The following is an 18494-nucleotide window of genomic DNA, read 5'->3' as shown; positions in this document are numbered from 1 at the left end:
GTCGCGACCAGGGAGGGGATCGGGGCGCGGCCAAGATGAGCGTTTGTTGCGGATGGGCGGCGCGAGAGAAAAGGGGAGAAGAGGCGCTTGCTGCGGATGGGAGGGAATCGTGGGTGCGAGAGAAAAGGGGGAGGGGAGGACGCGGACGCACGGCGCGAGAGGCAGGACGAAATGTCGCACTAAAAAATGTCCACCTTCTACTCTTTTTAGTTGTAGGAGAAACAAGGCCTTAGTAGAGTCATTCGCGTACGCGTACACAAAGATGGAGGCAAAGGATGGACGCCGCCGCAGCTACTACGAGCAGCAACGACGACACGACGACGGCGATGACGATGCCAATCTTGATCGTCTTGGCCATATGCTGCAATTGGTGCCGATTTCGCTTCCCCTCACGGCGGCGGCGGCGGCGGCCGTCTCGCCGCGGCTGGTGGTGGCGGCTGGACGAGACGACGCGCGGCCCGGGGTCCCTCATGACGACCTTGCTGCCGACGAGCACGGAGTTGGTGACCCCTTGCACGTTGCTGTTCACGTAGATGTTGAGGCAGCAGTTGCCGTGCCCGCCGCCGCCGCCGGAGCTGCAGCGGCAGCCGCCCGACACCGACGGCGAGCGGTGCGCGACGACGACGGACATGGTCGCCCCCGTGCTCGTGCAGCCCTCGGCCGCGAGGCGGCCGCTGCCCCAGCTTGGCGGAGAGACACCGCCGCTGTCGTCGGCAGCCCCGACACCCATCCTGGACGAATGAAACAGCCAAGGCAAATGGCGAGCCCGACGCAGCGTGACACCATGTCGTCTCGACGATATAGCTCGCGCCGTGCTCTGCGCTGGTTTCGAGGCCAAGCAACGCACTGACCGTGCCGTGTAGGTGGAGTGCACGCAAGGTATGATGCCTGTTATATTTAGGCCCTGTTCAGACTTCACACAGTTGAACTTTAACTCAATTATACTAAATGTTTGGACATATATATGAAATACTAAATATATATCTATACCTATCTATAAAGAGCGAAAATTTCAGTTTGTCAAATATTTTCTTCTGCCCCCTAATCCTGTCCGTGTTCGGTTACTGATCGCCTCCTCCGTCCAAGTTTTTAGAAGGGCAAAAACAAAATAAAAAACATTCTAGGATTCCTAATGCAAAATCTCATATTACTCCGCTCTCGCCTCTGTAGGCCCAATCAGTCCAGAATCGTTACGATGGAAGGTAGAAAAAAATAAAAAAATTCTAGGGCTCCCAATGTAAAATCTCCAATTTACTTTTCTTTTATTTTTTAAATCGGTTGAAAATTAATAAATACATAGTAATTTATAGAAAAATCTAAAAATTATAAAACAAATTTTGTTCATCTCTACATATGTAGATCCATGCAATAAACAAAAATATCACAAATTTTAGTACACTTTTTTTGAAAATGCTTGCCTATGCTTTTTACTCTAAAATTAAAATTATAGTTATCTTGCTCCAATTATTATAAAAATTTAATGGTAGCCTATTTAATGTGATGCTTGATTCATATTTCATAGCATCCTAATCTAAATTAAAATAATGCTAGCATCAAACTTCTCATGTTTTAATATAATATTGAGGCATATTAAGAGGTAATATTAGAGTGAGATAAGATTTAACTATTTTCTATTTTTATTATTAAATAAATATGTCTTTAAGCTACATATTATTGTAAATATTAACTATCTAATACCATAGATATTATGGTTATCAATAAAATAAATTATGGACTTTAAATTTTATAAAAAGGATAAATATAAATAGATATGTAACATTATGTCATAACTTTCTAGGGTTATCTGATGTTTTTCTTCCGTTGCAATATTACCAAATTGAGGAAAAGCAATTTTTTTAAAAAAAAATTGTGGCCCCCGGCCCCCACTCCTCCCATGGCTCCGCTCTCCGTCCACCCGCCAATCGCTTCCATCCCCGTCTCGCCGCCGCCACCTCCTCCGTCGGGGGCGGAGGCGAGGCCGACTACGAGGTCTCCGACGACCATCGCGCCGCGTGGGAGCGTCACGACTCACGAGCAATCGGTGCAGGAGCTCCTCTAGCGGCGCCGCGCCTACGCCATGGCCGTGCAGGCCTGCCTCCGTCGACTCGGCGAGCGCGAAATGGAGCGCCACGACCGCCTCCGAGCCCTCATGGTCCGGCTCGAGGCCGATGGCCAGGTCGACTGTCTCCTCCGCGCGCAGGAGGACGACCACGCTGCACGCACCGGCGAGGAGGAGCAGATCCAGTAACCCTTCTTCACCAAGGGCACGCAGGAGCTTCTCAAGGCGCGTGTCGACATTGCACAGTACTCGCTGCCCCGTGCCAAGGCCAGGATTGAGATGGCCAAGCGCTGCCACGAGGATTCCGATGAAGACCTAGAGGCGGAGGCCGAACTCGTCGTGAAACAGGCCGGGGAGTGCTGTGATGAAAGGATGTTGAGAACTGTTACCTATTAATTGTATTATTATGTGGCGGCTGTGGCTGTGGGCTTTTGTCACTAACTGCGCCGCTAGTTTTGCTTTGGATTGCACTGAACGACAATAAAAGTGGACTGATCTGACGTGCTGTTTGATGGAATTGTTCCCTCATGTGATGCTTTTATGCTTTCTTTACCTAATATTCTTCCCCTTTTAATTTCTATACATATTTTTATATCATTTTTACTCTTTTTCCTCCACTGTACATGAAGATTTCTGATTTTTTTATGGGACATGATTTTTTTCTAATTCTTCTCAAGGTGATTTCCGATATTAGTTTGGTAGTTTTGTTTGTTTTGGTGGGGTTATATTTATTTGATTCAAGGTTGGACTAAACTCATTTAAATTTTACAAAAAGTGTACAATTATCAAATAATAAATTCTATACCCCGTTGCAACGCACGGGCATGTTTTGCTAGTTATTTATGAAATTAAAAACATAGCTAAAAAGTAATTTGCGAGATGAATTTTTTAAGTCTAATTAGTTCACGATTAGACAATAATTACCAAATAAAACAAAAATACTTCTGTTAAATTTTAACTAAACACCCCTCCCACATGTTATATCTCCGCCGACAAATACAAGGCTGTAAGCGCTCGCCTGTCCGTACAGGCTGGGCTGGAAATTTCACAGTGGGTCTCGTTTCGTTTTTCACACGCTCGTTCCATCCATCTTTACAAGAAAACACTTATATTTGACCTCCTCAACTACTTGCTTCAGCCTAATTTTTTACTCTCTCGCTTACATCGTAGAACCAAATATCCTTTGCACTTAGCAATTACTACTACTGAGCAAAATCACATCATTCAGTGGTTTTTATTTGGAGGTGGTTTCGGGTGGAGAAGTCCAACTAGCCCTTGCCCTCGCATCAACTATTAATACCAATCAAAAATTACATCATTCATTCATTTTTAGAGATAATTTCAGATGGGGAAGTCCTTGATATGTTAACGCTCGATCTCGTGCTGATAGAGTAGCAGTAGGTCCGAGTCAAAGGCTATTAGGCACATATAGGCAAATTGGGCATCTGGAACCGTGAGCCAATTCTCTACGTGTCTATTAATGTTAACAAAGTTATCCACAAAGCCACTAAAAAAAGTTCTCATCACATTTGTACCATTGATTTTTTTTGTTCTCTCTAGCCTCAAGGCCACCCCCGTCCAAAGTACATGAAACATCTGTTAAGTAAGAGTATAACAGGACCATTCTGCCCTTGGCTCATACTAAGTCAAATGAAATTTTCATTTATGTATTTGTCACTCCACAAAAAGGTAAACAATAAAGTAACAACACTTTGCATATGGAACCCCAAACCATTTACAAATGTCTCCAATCTTCCTCTCCTATCTCTTTCTCTCTTTCGCTTCTTCACCTGTAACCCTGTCTTCGTTTCTATTTTTTCCTTTTCTCCTCTCCACTTGCACACACACACACACACATGGGGCAGGTAGGAGGGAACGGATTCAGTAGGGCCAAGAACGAGCGTTTAGTAGTGCATCTTCGACACACTGTGGTCAAGGGCGCCATCGACTTCGAGCCATGGCCTAGCATCTCTAAGAATGGCATCACACTTGAGGGATTGAGAGCGGTTGGGAGGAGGATGGCAACGCACGGCGTGGCTATGGTGCATCTCGCAGTATCTGGCCGGGGGTAGGACGACAGACGCACAATGTGGCTAGAGTAGGGCGGCGCACAACATGGAGAGAGCAGGACGACGTCGACACATGCAAAGGCCTGCTATTGCTGCTCGTCACAACCTCGCGCCAACGATGGCGTGTTACCTGGCTGGCCACCCGCTTTTGCAATGGCAGCATGGTGGCTCGACACGGTTACCTCGCCACTTGCCCATCTCGGCCAATCGCGAGGGAAGGGAGGAGACAAATCACCAGGATGGCCACAGCGGTGTAGGAGGGAGGGGCTCGTATGGTTTGGAGTTGGTGGAGAAGAAGACATACAGTTTGGAGAGAAAATCTAGAGAAATGATGAAACTGCGAGTCCAAGCGTAGAACCATCTTTTCACACCTTTAGTTATCGGTAGTTAGGGTAATTCGCTTGTGTCTCTTTCCACTCACCTTGTATGAGGCGACTAACTCTACTTATTCTCTATGCTACAACCCTTGATGAAGATGGCATGCCCGATGTATAGACAAAAGACGCTTGGTTTATTGCTTATTTTCTATCCTATAATAGAGTACATTCTAATAATGTAAGACAAATTAAGGGAGAGCATAAAAGACGCATATACTATGGTTTTATTTTCTAATCAAATGCTATTATCAACGCGATTAATGGTGATTGATTGACGAATGAAAAGTATTTAATGTAAAACTGATTTTTATCCTTAGAGTGTATTATATTTGAGGACAAAATTTGAGTTCTAGAATAAAGGGTACTGCTTTAATTTGTTTGGTTATTAGGCGGGCTAGTTGAACCACCACCAGCTAATGCTCAAATAGGATGACTTTTGTGAAAGAAAATAAAAAGACATAGCAATAATTTAGTGTTGGAATCTTTATCCAAAGATAAAGTTACGAGTCCACTTTTCTGTTTTACACCAGATTTTTTCTTATCCTTATTATTCTGCCTTCGCTACCGTGCAAAAATGGAAAAAAAGAAAACACGCAAAAACAGAAAAAAAAAAAGAGAGGGAAAGACAGTCCGACAAGAACACAATTAATCGGAAGTGGCCTTTGGAGATAGAAAAAGTTTACTTTTTCTTCCCCAACTTTCACCAAAATCAGCTTTTTTTTCCTTAATTTTAAAACCGGGCAAATCATCTCTTTCAACTTTTTAAACCACGCATTTTACCTCCCTAGAGCGGTTTCGAAGACGGTTTTGCTACCGTGAATAGTGGTTTTATTACAGTAACAATGGTTTTGTATTTTTCTTTTTTTAATTATTTCGACTGAATCTTTGAAAAATCATAGTAAATCATAGAAAATTCATAAAATAGAATATCTAATTTTTTTGGATTACACACAAGTAGATCTACGTAGTACACATATAATATGGTATGTTTTAGTACAAAGTTTTTATTATAAAGGTTTTGTCCTTTTCTTTTATTTATTTATTTGGGTAAATCTTTGAAAAATCATAGTAAAACATAGAAAATCATAAAATAGAAAATATAATTTTCTTAGACTCTACATAAGTATATATACATAATGAATATATAATATATGTATGTTTTAGTCCGACAAATAATTATAGAAGCTGCAGCTATGAATTATTTCAATTAATTACAGAAAAGCATAGATATAAAGCTACAACAAATAAATTATACTAAAGCATACTACATTATATATTTACTATGCAGATATGCTCATGTGGAGTCTAACAAAATTATATTTTATATTTTATAATTTTCCTGTAATTTACTATGATTTTTCAAATATTTAGCCAAAATAAATAAAAAAGAAAAAGACAAAACCTTTATAGCAAAAACTTTACACTAAAGCATAGCATATTATATGTTCATTGTGTAGATCTACTTATGTGGAGTCCAACAAAATTGGTTTTTCTATTTTATGATTTTTCTGTGATTTACTATGATTTTTCAAATATTAAGCCAAAATAATTTAAAAAAGGCAGAACCATTGTTCCTGTAGCAACTACTATTCACTGTAACAAAACCGCCTTCGAAACCGCTCCAAAGAGGTAAAATGCACGGTTTGAAAAGTTAAGAGAGGTAATTTGTCTGGTTTTCGAGTTAAAGGAGGAAAAGCAGACTTTCGTGAAAGTTGGAGGAGAAAAATTAGACTTTTTCCTTGGAGATACGCAGAGAGCCATCGCGAGGCGACACTGCCGCCCACTCGCCAGGGCGTCTGTAATGGATCCTAAATAACTAATTTAGCAAGAATTTTATTGGGTATTAATGATAATTTATATATAGCTAACGAGATCGGACATATATATAAGAAAAAAAAAACACTATAGTGGAGAGTTATGTGAGGGATATTTCTAGGAGATCATGTTAGATTAGCTATTTAGAAGTCGCTAGCTATTTGGCAGTCATTAGCTATTTGATCTCTCTCCTTAATAGCCAATAGAAGTGTTTTTTTTTTTTATTTTTTCTATACCTCATCTAGCTAGTTATTTGCAAATTACATTGAAGACGTCCTCATAGCCAATAGAATTCCTTATATACTAGCTATTTGATTACCATTAGGGACGTCCTCACCACTACCATTGTCATCATCTAGGGCCCCTGGTCTCTTCTGCCTCCTCTTTGAGAATCTACCGGTGCACGAAAAAAAGAGAAGGGATTCATCTCTTTTTTACAACTATTTTTTTAATCTAGTTTACTTATAGTTTAGCTAAATAAATGCACTAACAACATCAAATTGAATTTCGATCGAGATCTTGTTACATGTGATGACTTTGCTGATTGTCACAAGAAGGTTCTTGGTTTAGGCATCAATTTTATCAACAACAGACCAATTTATGACTCTTATGTGCAAGGGTACTCCTCGTGAGGATAATAATTCTAGAGTCATCGATCTCATTATTGATGCCCTAGAGAGAGAATCAGCCATATTCTTCGACATTACTTTAGCATTACTTTTCAATGAACAAACATTATTTTTTTCTCTTACGATAAATCAACATAAGCAACAACATAAACCAAATTTCAGTGAAGCCTATGAGAATCAAGGGGTGAGATGTGACTTTCTCGCATCATAACCCGCCAAGAAGAGTCCGTCATGCCACTACCTAGCCGCGCGCCGCCGCCGTCAGCCACCCACTCGCTAGTGCATTGGTGCTTGATGCTAGAGTTCGAGGAATTGAGGATTTGACGTTGGGGAGAATTATAAGAATTATTATAACCAGCCAATGTCAAGGACAAGTTAAACAACATACCACCGAAATGTATTCCTTCTATTCTTAATTATAAGAAATTTTCTTTCGACTCAAAAAAATATAATGAATTTTGGTTTTATTAGATATGTAGGTTTTGCCATGCAACTAAAGTTACACTATATTAGTAAAAATAATATAGCTAGAAAAATCAAGAGCCTAATTAGTTGGCTACCAAAATTTGTCATGCCAAGGATTTGGCAAGCTCCCAAAAATTTCTAGATTTCCTTACAGCACATGCATAGAGCACTAAATATAGATTAAAAAATAACTAATCGGTAGTTTGCCTGTAATTTGTGATATGAATCTTTTAAGCCTAGTTAGTTCATGATTAGACAACAATTACCAAATAGAAAACAAAAATACTACAGTAGCCCAAAATCAAAAATTTTCTCCAACTGAACAAGGCTTGAGGCTTAGTTTAGCTCCCAAAATTTTTCAAAATTCTCTATCATATTAAATATTTAGACACATGTATAGAGTATTAAATATACATGAAAATATAAACTAATTACATAGTTTATCTATAATTTATGAGACGAATTTTTTAAACCTAATTAGTCTAATATGATTAAATAATAATTGTTAAATACAAACAAAAATCCCTTTGTAACTCCCTGTTTAGTTCCCCACCAGAAAAATTTTCATCCATCTCATCGAATCTTTGGACACATGCATGGAATATTAAATGTAGATAAAAAAATAAACTAATTACACAGTTTGGTTGAAAATCGCGAGACGAATCTTTTAAGCCTAGTTAGTCTATGATTAGCCTTAAGTGCTACAGTAACCCACATGTGCTAATGACAGATTAATTATGCTTAATAGATTTATCTTGCAGTTTCCAAACGAGTTATGTAATTTATTTTTTTATTAGTTTCTAAAAACCCCTTTCGACATCCTTCCGACACATCCGATGTGACAACCAAAAAATTTTCATCCCCAATCTAAACAGGGCCTAAAACCAAAATTTTTCGAGACTGCAAACGGTACCTAGCGGCGATTTGATCGGTTCCCGTCCGCGTCCAGTTCACTAGGGATGAAAACGGATCGGATACGAACGGATATCATTGATATCATATTTGTTTTCATATTTCTGGTCGGATTCGGATTCGAAGACGGATAATGTCAACTATGTCGGATAAAATATGATTAGATGTCGACATCACAAATATACGATTTAAATATTTGGATACAGATACGGTATCAGATGTTGAATATTCGGACTCGAATACGGACAGATCTGAACTCCTTTAAACGAATTCGGTCTCGAATACGGTTTGAAAATATAAGTACTTTTTATCCTACAGTTCAGCGTCAGCCGCTCCTGTACGTTCCGTTCTGGCACTTTTTTCTTCCACAGCGCCGTCGAGCAAAGTGGGCAGTGCGGGGGTTGGGTTGGGGTTTTGCTCCGCTCCTCTTGGCTTCAGGGTTTTCTGTCGTCTCGTGGTCTCACCTCCCAATCCCATCGCCGCCGCCGCCGCCGCCAGGTTTGGGGTTTCTGGTGCTCAGCACCCTAGCCAGCTCCGTCGGTTGCCGTGGGGGCTGCTGGGAATAGGAGGGAAGGTCGACCGGCGGTGCCTCTGCTTCGGGTTCTCCGTACCGGCGTCGGAGGGGATCTGGCGGCGTTGCATAAGGTACCGCGCGGCCTCTCTCCTCGCCTCATTGTTTCACACTTTCACGGGATTATTATTCTGCTGGGACGTGCCTACGCGCTTGGCTTGTTCCATGCTTGGTTGCCAGGATTATTCTTCTGGGATGTGTGTATGCGATTGTTCCATGTTTGGTTGATCGAATTGGTGTTTGGCGTGGTAAAGTTGTTGCTTGGCTGATGGATTGAGGTTTGGTGTGCTAGGGTTGTTGCTTGGCTGAATTTTCCTTCGCTAAAAAAATAATGTCGAGTGATTGTCTGCTGTTTCAGGGGTTGTCTCAACGGGGGATCTGTTCTCTTCGTAGGGTTCGGCCTTGGCCGTATAATTTTCCTGTGATTGGGTTTGTTCTGTGTAATGCCTAGTGGTTTGCCATCCAATTGGTGGGATTTGGCCTTTGGTCGTTCGCAGTATTGGTGGCACCCTTTTTAAAGTGTGGCAGTGCCAATTTTGTTGCAACCGGGTGATTATTACTTGTATGCTTGAGGAGCAAGAGGAGCTGCAAGCCTCTTGTTCTAACGTAGGCGGCCGTATAACTGTGGTTCCTCTTGCCATAAGTACAGATTGATTTACAGTGGGGGAGGGGATTATTTTATAAGGACCTTTATTTCTGTAACTGTATAAGCCCACACCAGAGGATTGGCTCTATGTCTTCTCTGCTTCTCCTGTGGTAGCATGAATCTTGGCTTCCTGCAGGCTGCTGCGTTACAGCCATGTGACTTATGCTTCTCCTTTACATCCATGGTCCATGGAGCACTAGGATCCTGCCTGATGCCATAAGCCCATCCATAGGTGGAACTTTGCTCCACCAAGCATGGCCAGTATAGCATTTAGGTTCAAAAGGGTACCCCATCCATAGGTGGAACTTTGCTCCACCAAGCATGGCCAGTATAGCATTTAGGTTCAAAAGGGTAGCCCATCCATAGGTAGAACTTCACAGGATTATTTAGGTTCAAATTATAAAACGTTTTGGCTTTTCTAGATTCATTACTTTTGCTATGCACTTAGATATACACTATGTCTAGATGCATAGTAAAAGCAATGTATCTAGAAAAGCTAAAACATCTTATAATTTGGAAAGGAGGGAGTACCAAACAAATCAAAACTCAAAAGTTTGGGTACCCTTTTCGCGTTTGGGTTTCGGGTAATCTTGAATTACCTTGAAAAGAAAAATAGCATCCTCCTGCGCCTGTCGGTAGCAATAGCTGGTAGCCTTGCCCCTAGGCTCAACTACCACTACAACGCCATCCCTCCTCTTGAGCATCCACTCACTTTGGACCCATGCTAATCGACAACATTGGGAGAAGTCGAGAAGGGAGTTTAAGTTGTGACTCGCAGTGTCTGGCATGGAGTGTCGAGGAAGAGGAGTGTTGTGACCATTGGCTTCTCTTTGATCCCAGCATGGAAGAAGAGGAGTGTGGGATAGTCGTGGGCATCGCCGAAGAGGTCAAAGACCGGGCCCTTTGATGGCGCCAAGGGCCTGGGAAAGCTCTTGTACGATGGTGCGACGGAGGCGGTGGAGAGCACGAGGTCGTGTGGCCTTGGTGATGTTCGTTGGCGTGGTGGGATGTTGTGTTGCTGCTTTCTAGGATCCTTTAGGTGGAGGCGAGCAGTGAAGGTAAAGCCAACTCTAAGATTGTGTAGGTGTAGGAGTGCGACTAGGGTAGGGTGTCAGGTTAATCATAGTCACATAAAACAGGTTCGAAGGCATCGACCCCATCCAAGGTATGTGGATCCACTTTTGACTCGCATTGCAAAAATGTTACACAAGTAGCGTACCGTGTTCCTTGACCCCGTACCTTGACCTCGTCAACTTGGAAACTTGGTGAATTAGGTAGGCTACACTGTAAGTGGGGGCTTGGGGCATTGGGCGAGGCTGATGCTAGAGGGCCCAATCAATTTTGGATAAAATGGATAAATCGGAAAGCAAGCCTTAATACTTGAACCACCTAAAATAAAATCATTTTTTTGGCTATGGGTAATTCAAGTTTGGGTATTGGGTTCTATGCCCACCTGTAGCGTAGGCTGAGGAAGTTGTAGTGGCGAAGTGCGCGAAGTGGGAGGAAATGTTGCGCATGGACAGGAGAGTCGAGAGGTGTAGTGGTCTAGCCTTGATGACGGGAGTAGCGAGGAAAGGGAGGGCTTGAGGTCTGTTAGTGTGCTTTTTCTCCCTATCTCTTTATCCACTCGTGCCAGATGCCCAAACAAATGAACAATTGAGGGGGAGGTTGCTTGATGGGAGATGCTACCTAGGGGAGGACAACCGTCAAGGAGGCGAGTCTAGTGGGATGACACTCGATTGGTGGAGGGGATGCGAGCTAGGTACGAGTGGTGCTACTGGAAAAGGAGCCGACAGGGAAGGGCAACTTGGAGGGTAGGGGCCTCGGGTGGGAAGAGACCCTAGTAGAAAGCCATTGGCGAGGCTGGTGCCCTTTATGTTTCCTCATGCTAGCTAGCTAGACTCAAGTGAGAGAAGCTAGCCAATTAGGGGAATCAGATGAAAAGGGCTTGGTGATGGCAAATACAAGTGTAGATGGGCGTGAAGTGGCGATGAATAGTGCCGACTATGATGATCAAGCGGGAGAATCATGACAAAGGCCCACCATGGGGGGACGTCCTTGGTGTCCGTGATGTGGAAAAGCGTCGAAATCGGTCAATGAGGGTGACAAGAGTTTGTATCCAGGGGTGGTTGGGCTTAGGGTGGTGGTTGATGGCGGTGTTCTTGCATGGGCGTGGAACAACATGAGTCGAGTTGATGGTGGTTGGAAAACAATAGAAAAGTACGGTGTACATAATAGAGAATTTTGGGGTGGGGTTTGTTTGAGAAACAAAAGGCTCCGTCAATCTAGCAATGTCAAGTGGTTGACATTTGGCATTATAACATGTTTCTTTTCAAAATTTTATTAGACTTTTTCATGATTGTTATCATTGGTTGGAAGAATGTGATATTAGCTTAACTATTGAGATCGTCACCAATTGCTTCACTATAGCTGCCTCTAGTGCTCATTAGGTTCGGTATACAGATAGATCTTGGTGCAGGGAGTGGCAGAGAAGGAGAATTGCTTGGCAAACACAAATTTTGAAGAGAAAGAATAAGAATGGTGGGCCCTAATGCCACTTGTAGTCCACATTGGTGTAAACCATTTTTGAAACTAGTTAGAGGGCCAAATTTGTTCAGTATCGGTAGTAAAATGGTCAATCAACAATAGTCACTAGTGTTTGAGTTGGAGGGCCAAAATCAGCGGCAATAGTTCAATCTTGGAACACTAACTTGCTCCTTTTGCCTAAAGTAGGTTATGATTTTATCGATTGAGACATAAGTTTAAATTGAAAACTCAAGTCATAGGGTGGAGAGTAAAATAAGAATTGATATGTTTGGAAACTAGAAGCTTGGTTTTGGGGTCAAAATTATTGTAAATCACTAGTTTCAAAAATTATACTTGCCACAAGCCTTTCTCTCTCTCACCCTATCACTCTAGATCTAGTGAGTTATTTAGAGCTGTTTGGATTCACCAAGCTCAAAAGTGAGCTAAAGTGCTCTAAAGTTTAGAGAAGGGGATCCAAACATGCCCTTATTTGATGGAGGTCCTTGCAACCTTGGTTGTCGTGGCGTCGCTTATTGTATGACTTGAGCATCATTGTTTTATGCATATTGAAGGGCTACACTAAGTGATGAAATGGTGGAAGCAAAATGAGTTCCCAAAGAACAATGTCACCCTTATCCTTGGCCTCATCTTTGGCATTCAAGAAGATGTATGATGGGGTTTGATTTACTGATGTGTTGTAGAGGCATCGTAAAGCATGAGCGGCATGAATGGGTAGTATATATGGCCATCGGGCCGTGCCGGCACGGCCCGGCGGCCCGACGGGCCGTGCCGGCCCGACATGACACCGGGCCACATCGGGCCACCGTGCCTCACGGGCCGTGCCTGTGGCGTGCCCGTGCCGCGCCTACGGCCCAAGGCACGGTCCGTGGGCCGTTTTGTCGGGCCGTGCCGCCCGGTGAGCCCGGCAAATTCCACCGGACCGTGCCGGCCCACAGCCCGAAGAACATACTGGAATGCTGCCTTCTCAGTCATCAGTGATTAGCTAACACATATAAGAATACAGGATTTCCAGATTCACAGATCAAAGAACATGACAGATTAAAGAGATAAAGTAATTAACTTTACTGAGCTGTTTTGTGCAATGCTGCCTCATTAAAAACCTTGCTAGGTAAAACTCACCCTTGTGAGAAACCCTAGCAAGGGAAAAAGAGTGCAGCCAGCTCCAAAATGTGAAGTGTTTAGGACTTTAGGTTATCCTATTACAAAATGCCAACTGCCAACTCAATGGTTCAAGACTGCATGTCTATCACTCATTCACTCTATCCTATTAGGCTATTACAAGATCAACTCAATGTGACCAACAATCTCAGACTTGAAGTTGAAGTTGCAGTGCACACACCACACCAGACAGCCAGACTTCAAAAGAGCAGACCAAAACCTCCTGCTGTCCTCGTCGTCGACGAGGGGGCGGCGCTGATCCGCACCGGCCCCCTGCGTTGCGAGGCCAACACTTTCACCGGACGACCGAGACTGAGACTGAGACTGACTAGAGAGCCCTCCAACTGCAGCACCGCCCCTCGACGGGCGCTTCGGTGGCCTGGCCATGTTCGCCTCTACTCCAAAGGAGGAAGAGGCGGCGTCAGGCACCACCAACCTGCCAAGAATTAGAAAAGGCGAAGAAGAATCAGAGTCAGTCAGACAACATCGAGAGAGATGAAGTTAGGGTTAGGGTTAGGGTTACCTGTGCGACTGGAGCCCGGTGCCGGAGCCGGAGAAGAAGCATTAGAGAAGTAGAGAACACAACAAACGACGGCAAGCGGTGGCGGAGCGTGGAAGATGCACACAAACTCACATGCTTCACCGGAAAAATAGAGAGGAGTGGAGGGGAAAGGAGGGAGGGAGGAGAGCTGGAGAGGATATGTGAACTCAGCCCTCAGGCGGCGGAGTGGAGGAGCGGCGGGCGGCGGCGAGCCGACGAGCTGACGAGGTGGAACCGTGTAGGAGCAGCGGCTGGCGACGGATCGAGGAGACACCGAGACAGGAGAGTAGGAGAACGAGGAGAGACGAGAGGGCGAATGAGTGCGGCGCGGCGCGGCGCAGTGGAATGAGGGAGGGTTAGGGTTAGGGTTAGGCGCGGCGCGGCGGCTTATATAGTGGCCGGGCTGGCCTGTCGGGCCGCTTCTTTAGCCGGGCCGTGCCTGCACCGTGCCACGGGCCGGGGTGGCGGCCTAGGCACGGCCTGGTGCGTCGGGCCGTGCCGGCCCTGGCCCGTCGGTCACCAGGCCGGGCCGGACTGGCTGCGGGCCAAAACAGCGGGCTGCGGGCCGGGCCACCGGGCGCCGGGCTGCATGGCCACATATAATGGGTAGGTTTATCAAGGGTGATATGTGTAATTTAAGATGTGATGAGAAGCTGGATCTCCTCAAGACAGGAGCAACTGGAGTTCACACAAATTTTGATTGCCTCTAGTTTGAGGACCTCATGGGCATGAAATGCTAATCCCCCTGTGTTTTTTCGTTGCTCCTTGGTAGTTGAGAATTGATAGGGGCTTCATTTAGCATTTATCCAAACAACATTTTACAAGAGCTAATTACAATTGTATTTTTCTGGACTAGAATTTACAACCACATGCAACTTGTTGGTGTAAAAGATCACAAATCATCCAAACATAACCTTAGGTTGTTTGGTAGAATTTCGCTGAAGGGGCTTTGGCAAACAAAGTGAACTGTTGTGGTTAGTGGAACAAAAGTTTTCCTTCTATAATATAAAATTGTCTTAAAAATGTGATTGCATTAGATGATTTATAACTTCTACACATGTTAGGGACCTATATGGGGTTTTGAGTTTTGGAGTTGCATGAACTTTGATGGAGTTGAACGTTATGAATAACTCCTTTTGTGGACATTAACATGAGATCCTAGGAACAAATTACTTTTGGTCTTGCATTGACATGCTATTCACTCATCGGCATGTAGTTTTGTTTGTAGCATCCATAAGCCAATGTTGTACAATCCCTATGTTTTTGTTGCTTTGGGATTGCACAATGCTTTCCATTTATATGATTACCTTTCATGTAATTTATGGAATAACTTGTCATTTCCTGTGTGACCATGATTTGTTCTTTTTGTAGTTGTTGCTTGGATGCTGTTGTTTTGAATAATGAATTTTGTTCCATTGCTTGTAGTTGGAGCTGATTTAAGTCGTTAGAAAACGATGAATAGTCCAAGGAAACCTAGTCCATCTTATTTTGGCCCGAGGCGACGCATGCCAACTAGATTGAAGGTGGCAAATGGATTGTCTTTGAGGAAACCTGAAGATAGGTTTAGATTGATGAAAACTGACAAGGAATACCGAAAACATCGGGCAAATATAAAATTCATGAATCTATCCAAGAGCAATCACGTGAATGATCCGCGAGTGAATGTTGTGACAGAAGGAGCCAACACAATTTCTGCCAACTATACCAACATTGGGCCATCAAGTGCTTTAGTAAAGAATAGCAAACCAGGATATGTGCTAGCCTCAAAGCATGCAAGCCGACCTACTACATTGAGGTTAGACAATAGCTTGAATCCGTCATCGGATGTCAAGTGCTCTAAGCCCTCTAGGAATGTACTTCCTTTGAAAATACCAAAGGCGCCTGCCTCTTGGAAGTCAAAGGATGACTCAAATGCCATAGTGACACATCTAGAGCAATCTCACCATATAAAGACATCTAGAGCAATCTCATGTCGAACTCACTTGAAGGCGATGCCAAATTTGATTCACAAGGCAAAGAATGTTGCTACCTCAAATCTAAATAATGGTGCCTTAGGTTCAAGGCGAAGGGGCCAGTCGAATTCATATAAAGGAGAAGACATCAGTGTTGGGCAAGAAGGCACTAAAACTTCAGGGCCCTTGAAAAGTGGAGAAGGCTCAAGAAAATCAAACATCCTAGTGGTAAATCGGATTGATCCTAACAAAAATGAGCCAAAGAAAGTGAAGGGAAGCCAAGATGAAGTTGTGACCAAAGAAGAAGGAATGAAAGGTCATACATGTGAAGACCGTGTGGTGCATGGCAATCGTCATAAGCTGATGAATACCAAAAAGACAAATGACGCTCCAAATTTTAGTTCATTGTTAGTTGGGAAGAAACACATGCAAGGTCTTGGGAGTAATTTGAGAGATAATTCATCCCATTTGTTTGGAAAGAATCATTGCGGACACCAAAGGGACGATCCATTCATTGAAGTTAATAATGGTGCAACATTTTCTTCCAAACATGATCTCTCATGTGAGTATAGAGAAACAAACTTGAAGTTGCCTAATAGGGTCCAATCAGTTGGAGGCAATGGGAAAAACAATGACGTCATATCTAGGAGGAAACGACCATTGTTAGAAGAAAAGGCTAGTACACATGTGCAAAAAGATCTTACTTGTAGACCAATGAAGAGACGGAGATACATAGAAGCCAATGAAGATGAAGAAGGCAATGTTGGCGACCAACATCTGGTGCATATTGAAGATGTTACCACTGAATTGACAGCACAGGCTTCTATTTCAAAGCATTGTGTTGAGCGGCAATGCAATTGTTGCTCGAAGCCTATTGACATACCGAGATGGAGGTATCGTAGATTTTGGAGTTTTCATTTTTATGTTCTGAAATGTTTTAGTCGTCATATGCTAATTTTGTTTCTTCTTTTCTATAAATAGTGGACTCTTTAAGATAGATGGAAAGGAATACATATCATTGGCTGGACATTTGTCGTCCAAATCATGCGAGAAAGTGTGGAAATTGTCATCATTGCCGAAGGTGGTTCAAGTGACAAAGGTTCCTAGAATGGCAGCATGGCCTAAGATATTTAAAGCATCAAAACCCACTGGTGACAATATTGGCCTATATTTCTTCCCTCCTGAAATGAGGTGCCTTGCTTAACCTTTGTATTTCTTTCCATTACTTGTACTATCATTTCCTTGTGTATAAATGTCTAATCATCTTATATTCCTCCCAAGGCTTGATGAAGAACTAGATCAACTAATTAATGAAGTCATGGATAAAGATTTGATCTTGCAAGCTGTTATTGGTGAAGCTGAGATGTTGATATTCCCGTCTGTTCTCCTGCCTGAAAGATATCAAAGTATGTGTTTTCTTTTGTAAAAATTTGGCCTCTTCTTGTAATACACAACATGTCTAGTAATTTCCTATTTCATCAATCAATTTGAAGCGGAACTAATTATTAGATTATTGTATGCTGCTATTACATTGTATTGTTTAATATAATTGCAGCATTCCGAAGAAAGAACTACCTATGGGCGGCGTTCAAAGCAAAAGAGGATAAAGTTGATGTAATTGTAGAACAGGAGGATGAGAAGGAAAAATATGTTTCAAACCAGCTAGATGAGGTACAATCTGAGGAACCAGATCAAGAAATGATTTTGATGAAAAGTGCCATGTTTTTGGAGAACCAACAGTTTCCTGTTAAGAGCATTCAAGAAGTTGAAGCTTGCTGTGTTCAAGGGCCCACCAATATGTGGCTTGAACATGAATCTCCTGAAGAAAGAAGACTCAGAGACTCATTGCATCGAGCTATCTGCACCACTGCAACATCTACTGCAGTTGCTAATGCTGCTACAGTTCCCACTGAAGCTACTCCGTTTACCACTGATAATGCTTCATTTCCTGCAAATCATGGACCAATCCATCCAAGCACGGAAGCTCCGCCTCAAAACAGTAGTGTCTTTGGTATTGTTCTCCGCGAAGCTCCAAATCTTGAGCCAGAAGTCAAGCAATTTATCCAGGAGATGGAACGCAAAGGTGCATTGGTCACTGTTATGAGAGGAAAGGCAATTGGTGGAGACCCATGGCCAAGCAACATCACGACCACTATGCAGTAGTTGTAGAGGGAGTAGAGATTAGGGAGCACAATGTCAGTCTGACATAACAATGTGATTGCCACGTAGTGCTGTTACCAGTGAAGCAACTGCAAATGTGCTGGGCCTTTTGAGGCGAGATAGTCAGGTAGTGGACATGGATATTAGCTCTTGTTCAGTTTTTTGTAAGGTGCCTCTTAAAGGACACCTGCTTGCAAGGTTCAGGTGCATGTAGTGGTGTTATTATAGTCTAACGCAGGTTTGGTCATATAATAATTTCTCCAGTAAGACATACCTTAGCACCTGTTTTCTGAATGCTTGTCATTTCCCCAGTTGCAGTTGTGTGTACGTGGCATCTGAATTCTGATAGCTTTCACGTCTCTTGTAATATTGCTTCCAACCTGCATACAATACACAAAAGATGCTTGACTTTTATATACTAGCTTCCAATCGAATTGCTACTTAAAGTACTGCTCCCGGTGCAATTGTGGGCATTTTTGTACTTGCTCTGACGAAGATGAAAGTCAACTACTACAGGTTACTAGTTGCTTACTTCCTTTGTAGCTGATGCTGATATTTACTGGAAGCTTGAATCAGATCTCTCAGTGTTTGGA

At 43.0% G+C, this 18494-nt stretch overlaps 2 protein-coding genes across 3 annotated transcripts; one reads left to right on the top strand and one right to left on the bottom strand.

Moving 5' to 3' along the window:
- Positions 181-1008, bottom strand: LOC110429575. The gene has a single exon (XM_021445679.1). The coding sequence runs from the start codon at positions 728-730 to the stop codon at positions 239-241; it is 492 nt and encodes a 163-aa protein (XP_021301354.1). The 5' UTR covers positions 731-1008; the 3' UTR covers positions 181-238.
- Positions 8678-18347, top strand: LOC8073473. 2 transcript variants are annotated; one of them, XM_021446232.1, is made up of 5 exons: positions 8678-8971; positions 15215-16634; positions 16723-16932; positions 17023-17147; positions 17297-18145. In XM_021446232.1, the coding sequence occupies exons 2-5, from the start codon at positions 15244-15246 to the stop codon at positions 17902-17904; spliced, it is 2334 nt and encodes a 777-aa protein (XP_021301907.1). In that variant the 5' UTR covers positions 8678-8971; positions 15215-15243; the 3' UTR covers positions 17905-18145. The 2 variants fall into 2 exon arrangements, with proteins under 2 accessions (XP_021301907.1, XP_002442853.1); XM_002442808.2 differs by lacking the exon at positions 8678-8971 and having other exon boundaries at positions 14162-16634; positions 17297-18347.

Source organism: Sorghum bicolor, chromosome 8 (genome assembly GCF_000003195.3).
Source record: "Sorghum bicolor cultivar BTx623 chromosome 8, Sorghum_bicolor_NCBIv3, whole genome shotgun sequence".
NCBI classification, from domain to species: domain Eukaryota; kingdom Viridiplantae; phylum Streptophyta; class Magnoliopsida; order Poales; family Poaceae; genus Sorghum; species Sorghum bicolor.
Note: the sequence above shows the minus strand (reverse complement) of the source record. Positions and strands in the feature narration are given on the sequence as shown.